Source organism: Musa acuminata, chromosome BXJ1-8, assembly GCF_036884655.1.
Source record: "Musa acuminata AAA Group cultivar baxijiao chromosome BXJ1-8, Cavendish_Baxijiao_AAA, whole genome shotgun sequence".
NCBI classification, from domain to species: domain Eukaryota; kingdom Viridiplantae; phylum Streptophyta; class Magnoliopsida; order Zingiberales; family Musaceae; genus Musa; species Musa acuminata.
Window position 1 is genome coordinate 41,714,539 of NC_088334.1, and position 9,298 is coordinate 41,723,836.

A 9,298-nucleotide genomic window follows, 5' to 3' on the forward strand; every position below is an offset into this window, starting at 1 on the left:
TCTTCTTAGTTCCAGAGAGAGAGAGAGGAGGAGGAAAGCCTCTCACCATTAGAGATGTGGAGTAGTACGTGTACTTAGGACTCGTTGTGTCCTCCATAAGGGATGGGTTGGGGGTCTTTATAGGCTATTCATCTATAGCTTATAAGTCCATCCATTCGTCAAGCTCAATTATATGTGTCGACAATACCCAGAAGTCAAACTTCACATTACGCATCCTGTCCACGTTAGTCCAAAGCTAGTCTTTCCTTAGCTGGGAGTCTTAATATATATATTTTATTAAGTACATGGAGGAGGAAACCTATCAAACTGGGCCCTTATTTATTTTATTCATGATAACATCCAACTTTGAGTACATGGAGGAGGAGACGGAGGGAGGACGACGACAGTAACAGTTCATTTCAGTTCATTTATTATTGAGTCCAAGTAGCAGCAAGACTCATTTATTGAAGCAGCAGTATCACTCCAAGAGGTCTAGTTCGGTGCTAGATAAAGTCCGATGGCATCAATCATGGCGCCCGCACGTCCAAAGAAGCCAACGATCTTACCCGAGGCTACAGGAATGGAGAAAGGTTTTCCGCCACTGGAGCCGAAAGGTCCAAAGCTTTCCTTGTTGGTCGTCAGCGTCAGGTTCCTCACCAGAGTGATTTCCCACATCGTATCCACAGACCCCTCGACGCCCACAAGATACTCGTCCTCTTGCAGAGAAATCTGAACAACGAGACTTTCTGTTATTTAGGTGCAACCAATCGATGATGTTAATTCGGAGGAAGATGACGAGGTGGACGAACCGGGTGGGGATCGCCAAGGATGCTACCGAAGAGTTTGGTCTCCTTCTGACCATTACGGGTGAAGGTGATCAGAATGCCGGCGATGACCTCACTGGCGAAAATATCTATCTTGATGATGCGGTCGGCAGCCCCCATGTCCCATTCAGACCCTCCGTTGCCACCCCACGGCCCCACCTTGATCTCTCCCGCCTGCACGCAAGGACGACACCATCACGTTATATACCACCATGCATCAAAACCTTGGACAGCAGGAAATGGATAAAGAGAAAGAACCATTTGCATGCAGATATGGAAGTGTGTGTGGACAAGAAGAAGAAGAAGATGACGATGATGATGCACGCCCTTCCTCTGGGACCTATATTACATGGGTGGGCCCATAACCATCTTCCTCAAATAAAACGTTAAACGTGTAGTACCTACGTAAACGTGAAACTAGTGATCGTTACATACACAACTGCAACAAACACAGTGCATGCAAATAAACGCCATTACGTTATAAACCATGCATCGAACCTTACACAGTGCAACAACACAGACACAACTTGCACAGCAAGAATGTATAAAGAGAACGAACGACGTCACGGAGGCAGAGCCTCCTCTCTCACCATTTGTAGACTCCTTTCTTTTGCACAGGAAGAAACTTCGAGAAGACGGTGGATGCTGCACGTCCTCCCTCTGGGAAGAGGATGGGGTATTTATAGCCCTCCAAGGTTAACATGTGCCTATATAAACGTGAATCTCGTGATCGACCCACATCAGGTTCTGCAAGCGATGAAGTCAAAAGAAACACTTACAAGGGCTGAATTGGAGATGATGATCCCTCTCCATCTCATCATCGTAGCACTTGGGTATCGGCCAAGGATGGAAGGTGAGGTACGTAAACGTGAATCTCATGGCTAAGATTGGATGGCTTGGCAAGCATCTACATCGCATATGTCCTTCCATGGCGGAAATGCTAAGCTGCACATTCTGCATGCAGAACCTTAAAGACTTGTGAGCGTCCGAAAGCAATAATTGTGTCTTTTGGTGCATGGCCCCCAATCTTGACTCAAAGGGCCTGAACGTAGCATATAATGCATACTCCCTTGTGCTCGTTCGGTGGACGGTACAGTTTTTAAGTGGTTTATTGGATTGGATGTCAGAATATACCTTCATATTTATATTATCAAAAGAATGTAATTTTTTCATTTCCAATCGTAGTCATTTAATTGTTTTTATTCCTTCTTTCTTTCTTATTAAGATTAATTAATCTATAATCCTACCTACTTTTCTGATGAGTAAAAAATCATAGGATCTCGAAAACATGCATAAATATAATTTTTTAATTTAAATCGACTCTCTTGATGTAAATATAAGGCACATCACATGGTAATTTTTTATTTTTTCCTTCTTTTCTTTTTTCTTGTTGTTTTTTATTTCCCCTTATAACGCAACAACAACAACCCACTGTTTTCTTATTCTGTATGTTTTTTCTCCTAGTTGATGTCTTCCTTTGATTTTTCCCATACAATGGGTCACGTATCCTCTTTAGATTCTTTGTCTCTCACCGTTTTTTATTTCTCCATATAATGCAGCAACAACAACCCACCTTTTTTTTTTTTTGCTTTCTTTCTTTGCACTATTTTTTTTCTTCTGGTTGGTGTCTTTTTTTCGTTTTTCCCCCACATATTGGGTTGCATATCCATTTTAGATTTTAATTGTTTTTCGCTTTCATTCTTTTTTTCTTTTTCTTTTTTTTCGCTTCTTATAACGTACCAACAATAACCCACCTTTTTTATTTTTTTGCATTTTTTTTAATATCCTGATTGTTGTCTTTCTTTAGTTTTCCACCGCATAATTGGTTGCATATCATCTTTAGATTTTGATTTTTTTTTTCTGCTTCCATTCTTTTCTCTTACTCTTTTTTATTTCTCCTTATAACGCACCAACAACAACCCACCTTTTTTTTTCTCTTTTCTTTACAATTTTTTGCTCCTCGCTGGTATCTTCCTTCGGTTTTTTCCCACACAATGGGTTGTATATCCTCTTTAGATTTTGATATTTTTATTCTCTTCCATTCTTTTCTCTCATTATTTTTTATTTCTCCTTATAACGCACCAACAAAAACCCACCATTTTTTCCCTTTTTTGTACTTTCTTTTTCTCCTTATTTGTGTCTTCCTTTCCCCACATAGTGATAAGTTGAATTGTAACGATAAAAGCACATATTAAAATGGTGGAATACAATGTCTTATTTATACATATGAAAAAAAAAGATTTTCCTTAACTATTCAGTGAGATTTCCTCATGTTGAGTAAATCTTCTCTGTTATCATGCCCCCATAAGATTGAGCTCCGATCAAAGATGTCAATCTTTGACCAATGCAACGAAAATAGTTTATGGGCGAGAGGCTTCGTGAGTGAGTCTGCTAGTTGATCAGTCATATATATGTGAGAAACATATAGTCGATATCTAACAACTTGATCCTGCACGAAGTAGAAGTCGATTGTAATGTGTTTAATGTGTGAGTGGAACATTAGATTGACACATTGGTAGGTAGCTCCAATATTATCAAAGTATATTATATGAGAAAAGGTAAAGTTGATGTTAAATTTCTTGACCGATTTATGACACAATTGTGTTTCGTAGCAGCAGTGGTGACGGCACGGTATTCAACTTCAATTATAGATCATACGATTATCTTTGCTTATTTGAACTCCAACTAATTGAATTAGCTCCAAGGAAAATAATATATCTTAACGTGGATATTCTATCATCAAAGTTTCCTGCCCAATCAGCATCAACAAAGGCATAGAGATTAAGCGAGACGTGTTTACGGAGAAAGATGCCATGATTGAGGTCCCCTTAAGATATCGCAAAATTCGTTTGACCACAGACCAATATGTAGTAGATGAATGATGCATGAATTATGATAATTTATTAATTATAAATAAGATATCTAGATGGGTAAGAGCTAAGTTTGGGTTCCGCTTAATTCAAAAGACTCATTTATACCCAATGATATTTTGCGTGTGATGAAATGGTACTAGAGTCATTATAGAGTTATGAAGGAAAGCATCATATTCTTCATACATAACTTTACACCAGAGGAGATCTTTGAGCTTAAGTAATTGTGGTGGGTTCAGTAGCCTCAGGAGATGAGTTCGTTATAGCATGTAGGTCAAGGACTTGACTTGGTTTTAAAATACCACTTTTGGAGCGTGTTGCCATTAGATGTCTAGGGGCTATAAAAGTGGTAGGTTGTGTTGTCGGTATAGCCGGTGGTGAGCTACTGACACTGGTTGAGCTACTCTGAGATACTTCAATATCACGAGGTCTAGAAGAAGATGAAACCAATGGCCATGTTGCCAAGGGTATTGCTTCATCAATAGGGGAAACCTATGAAGCAGGGAGTAGAGGAATATTGGAGAGAGCGAGGAACTGTTGAACTAGAGGAGTGTATTGATCATGAGGATAAGGACTGGACGGTGTTGTGGGAGGTTCGTAGGATAGGATCAGAGAGATACTTCACTGATGTATGTTTGTTGAAGTAGCTTGCATGGTAGGATACTCATGATTTTGAAAAGGAAAAAGAGACTCCACAAAAATAATGTAACGTGATATAAAGACTTTTTGAGTTTGAGGTTCGTAGTATCGAAAAGCGTTATGTTCAAGAGAGTATCCTATAAAAATGCAAAGCTTAGATCGTAGTGTTAGCTTATGTGAGGCATAAGGATGTAGCCATTGATAACAAAAGATTTTGAGTTTTTGAATGTTTAGAAGCTTGTGAAATAGTTTTTCAAATAGTGACCAGTATTGGAGGACTAAAGTGAGCAAACGAATAATGAGATAGACTATAGTTTGAAATACTACTGACAAAAAAGTTGGTGGCATGAATGCTTGATGTAAAAATGTGAGACTAATTTTAACTATATGCCAATGCTTACATTGGGTAGAACCAAACTAACTAATTGGGGAGTATGGGGGGTGATTTAAGGTGTTGTATACCACAAGCTATGAGATAGGATGTGAGGGCTTGATATTCACCTCTTAGAATAAACTATTTTAATGGAAGATTGAAATAAATTCTTGACTAACTTTCTAAAATTCGTAAAGATTGTTGAAGCTTTAGATTTATGGTGACAATGATATAACCATGTGTACTTAGTGAAATAGTCTATAAAAATAACATAAAATCTAAACTTGTCAAAAGAAAGGGTTGGGGCAAGGCCCCAAACATCGGTATAAATCAAAAAAGTATTCTATGACTTTTATTGCTACGATAAGCATCACTATGAGTTATAATGCTACTTGTATTAAAGGTAGGAAGAGAATAACGAGAGAACAATTTTTGATGCATAAAGGATTAGGGGTGAACAAGACATTGATGTCATACATTAATTGGAGCTATAACTGAAAAGTGAACAGTGGGCTGGGTTATTTATGAAGTTGACGGCCACTAATAAATGTTGTTGTTGTGGAACCAATATGAGTAATGGGAATTCATTTACCATTGCTAATGATGATATCTTTATTTTCGTCATAATTGTTTTGGATAGATAAGTTCTGAAGATGTGATGAGAGGCGCTAGAGTCCACAATCCAATTTGATTGGCTAGTAGTTGGAATAGTCATGAGATTCGCCTGAGGCCACCAGGATTGAGCAAGGAGTCGGGGTCAAGACTGATAGATTTTTGCAAAGTGTCCAACTTTATCATATAACTAGCAAACGACTCTTTGTTAACTTATGAGGACAAGACGCCAGGTCTCATAATAGTTGAAGTTACCACCTTGATAGTTGTAATGTTGATGATGTGGATGAGGCGAGGTTTGTTGAAGACCCATAGGGTCAAGAGACAACTTAGCCAGATCTTTGTTGACTTTTTTATTGTATTGGTTGCTCTTTCTCTTAGATTTTTGACTGAATTGAGTTATGATGGTTGGTTCGTGCAACTTATCCTCATACTTTAAAAATATCTCATAGTCAGTTAGCTTATCACAGAGTTCTTCGAATGATATTGGTGAGTCGTATGCCCGAATTAATACAGTCAGTTCCTTGTACTTGTCTCCTAGACCATTCATGGTATGAACTAGGACTTTTTTTATCACTGAACGAATGACCTATCAAAGCTAAGTTATCAATGATAACTCTAATATATTGTAAATAATCAGTAATAGTAATTTCCTCTTATTTCATTTTTATTAAATTGGATAAAAGACCGAACATGCGAGTACGCGAGCAATTTGCCAAGCTGGATTGCAATTTGTGTCAAGCTTCTGCAATAACAGTTGTACACAAAGATATCAATGGAGTGACGAACCCAGAGACGAAGATTAGGGTCTCTAGAGATGAGATGATCTCAGCATAGCTATAGTTTATGGGCTGGATTTGGTACCAGACTAGGGTCTCTGGAGATGTTGATCATTGCTGGTGGACAACTAAGAGCCATTGATGTAGCCTAGTAAATTATAGCAAAATAGGAGATTAGAAAATTATGCACGTCAAGATGCATAGTTACCTCTATAATAACTGATATGATGTCCTGCATTAACAATAACTGATAGATAATTAAGATATTTTGAACCATTTTGAGGATATATATATATATATATATATATATATATATATATATATATATATATATATATATATATATATATATATATATATATATATATATATAGGAGCATGAGAGTTGTCAGCTGTAAATAGAGAGTCAGCAATCAAGGAGGAAGAAGGCGCCGACGCAGATTAGCATCACCTGAGGTAGAAGCAGGTCTCTCCTGGAGTTACGACACCTTGATGTGCTTTGGTGTGGGTGGTCACTGCATGCGACGAGGTGGCTGCAGGAGGTGCCATCATTGGCGAATGAGGTATCTTCGTCTTTGACCCTTTAGGAGGTCTAAGATCCTTAGAGCCGATATCTTTATCGAAGGAGCAGGTTTTGTTGCGGCAGGTTTTGAAGGAACTTCGCATTCCACGTCCTGTCCACATCAGTCCAAACTGATCTTAATGTGAATATTAATGCAAGTTCTTAACTGGGAGTCTTATATATATATAATATCATCATTAAAAATGTCCTTGCCTTGACTAAGCGTCTTGGGGAACCATTTTGAATTTCGAGCTTGTACCTTCTCAGCATCCATAATTTTGCATCAATACATACGATGATACTTTTTTTGTTGTATCATTATTTACACATTTATATTTTATCTTATGTGATATGTTACAAAAAAATATAACTAATACACATCATAGAGACTCGTATATGAGTATTAAGCAAATATTTATGGGTGAAATGACTTAAAAAATAATGAAAATAATAATATATTGGTTAACTTATAATGTATCATGATAAATTTAAGTGTTTTTTGGTTGAATTGATCTTCAATCTCATGCATGTTAATCATCCTAACCAACTGAAAACATATTATCGGTTTAAAAATTATCAACCAAGGAACTATATGTCTTAATATATTTAAGTTGGATTGAATTATTGTCAAATCTAATTATAAATATTAATCAATTTGACTTAAATTGTATCATTATTCAATTTTCTAACTTAGTATCAGATAGTTATTCTAAATGAGTGAAAATTTTAAAAAAAATATATGCAGCTGAATAGATAATATATTATCTTTAATTCATAATTTAATAAACTTACATCTTTGGATTGAATTAATGTTCAATCTTATATATATTACCTGATTAATTTGACTCATCATTAGGTTTTTATATTATAAATCAAGAGACAACTCTTTACGAGCTTCTATCATTCACAAAAGCCTCATGAGTTTTATCTCCAATATTGTTCAAGAAAGGAAGTAATTAATTCTCATTTAATTAAAAAAAATAAATAATGTTGCAATGATGCATCACGTCCATCATTTTTCGTGTGAACTCACATGCCAATGGTCATGCAAAAGTTTCGGGCACACTTTATCTTGTGCAAGGTTCCTTTTGCCAAGTAGGAGTAGGCCTCGTGCCTATCGATACCTCGTCGGTGTCATCTTTATCAATTCCTTTGCATCCTCTTATCTTTTTAGTGTTCCTCCCCACCCTTCAAGATACCTTTGCTCGGACACAAGCAAACCATGCCGACTCCTCCGATCTTAGCCAACTCTTCTTAGTTCCAAAAAGAGAGAAAGAAAAGAGGAGAGGAAAGCCTATCACCATTAGAGATATGAAATAGTACATGTCCTAACGAATTGTGGCACGTCATCCTCAAGAAAAGGATTGGGATATTTATAAGCTATTCATCTATAGCCTACATGCGTTGAATGGGCCCATCCATTCGCCAAATTCAAGTCCTTAGCTAGGAGTGTTAAAAAAACTATATATATATATATATATATGATCATTCTAAACATTTCAAACTGGACCTTCATTTATTTTATTCATGATAACCTCCAACTTTGACTACAAGGAGGCGACGCAGGGAGGACGACGACAGTAACAGTTCATTTCAGTTCATTTATTATGGAGTCCAAGTAGCAGCAAGACTCATTTATTGAAGCAGCAGTATCACTCCAAGAGGTCTAGTTCGGTGCTAGATAAAGTCCGATGGCATCAATCATGGCGCCCGCACGTCCAAAGAAGCCAACGATCTTACCCGAGGCTACGGGAATGGAGAAAGGTTTTCCGCCACTGGAGCCGAAAGGTCCATAGCTTTCCTTGTTGGTCCTCAGCGTCAGGTTCCTCACCAGAGTGATTTCGGACATCGTATCCACAGACCCCTCGACGCCCACAAGATACTCGTCCTCTTGCAGAGGAATCTGAACAATGATACTTTCTGTCATTGAGGTACAAACAATCGATGATGTTAATTAGGACGAAGATGACGAGGTGGACGAACCTCGTAGGTAGTGCCAAGGGGGCCACCGAAGTACTTGGTCTCCGTCTGACCATTACGGGTGAAGGTGATCGCGATGGCGTCGATGACCTCTATGGCGCGAATCTCGATGTTGATGATGCGGTCGGCAGCCCCCATGTCCCATTCAGACCCTCCGTTGCCACCCCACGGCCCCACCTTGATCTCTCCCGCCTGCACGCAAGGACGACACTATCACGTTATATACCACCATGCATCAAAACCTTGGACAACAGGAAATGGATAAAGAGAAAGAACCATTTGCATGCAGATATGGAAGTGTGTGTGGACAAGAAGAAGAAGAAGATGACGATGATGATGCACGCCCTTCCTCTGGGACCTATATTACATGGGTGGGCCCATAACCATCTTCCTCAAATAACACGTTAAACGTGTAGTACCTACGTAAACGTGAAACTAGTGATCGTTACATACACAAGTGCAACAACACAGTGCATGCAAATAAACGCCATTACGTTATAAACCATGCATCGAACCTTACACAGTGCAACAACACAGACACAACTTGCACAGCAAGAATGTATAAAGAGAACGAACGACGTCACGGAGGCAGAGCCTCCTCTCTCACCATTTGCAGACTCCTTTCTTTTGCACAGGAAGAAACTTCGAGAAGACGGTGGATGCTGCACGTCCTCCCTCTG

General features: G+C 38.3%; 2 protein-coding genes across 2 annotated transcripts; both read right to left on the reverse strand.

The window, feature by feature from the left end:
• Positions 1–299: 299 nt before the first annotated feature.
• On the reverse strand, positions 300–1,452 carry LOC135587876 (mannose/glucose-specific lectin-like). The gene is made up of 3 exons (XM_065079711.1): positions 1,394–1,452; positions 789–977; positions 300–708 (listed from the first exon to the last, which is right to left on the reverse strand). The coding sequence occupies exons 1-3, from the start codon at positions 1,394–1,396 to the stop codon at positions 472–474; spliced, it is 429 nt and encodes a 142-aa protein (XP_064935783.1). The 5' UTR covers positions 1,397–1,452; the 3' UTR covers positions 300–471.
• Positions 1,453–8,225: 6,773 nt separating this feature from the next.
• On the reverse strand, positions 8,226–9,298 carry LOC135589112 (jacalin-related lectin 19-like). The gene is made up of 3 exons (XM_065081413.1): positions 9,226–9,298; positions 8,622–8,810; positions 8,226–8,541 (listed from the first exon to the last, which is right to left on the reverse strand). Exons 1-3 carry the CDS (start codon positions 9,226–9,228, stop codon positions 8,305–8,307), a joined length of 429 nt encoding a protein of 142 aa, XP_064937485.1. The 5' UTR covers positions 9,229–9,298; the 3' UTR covers positions 8,226–8,304.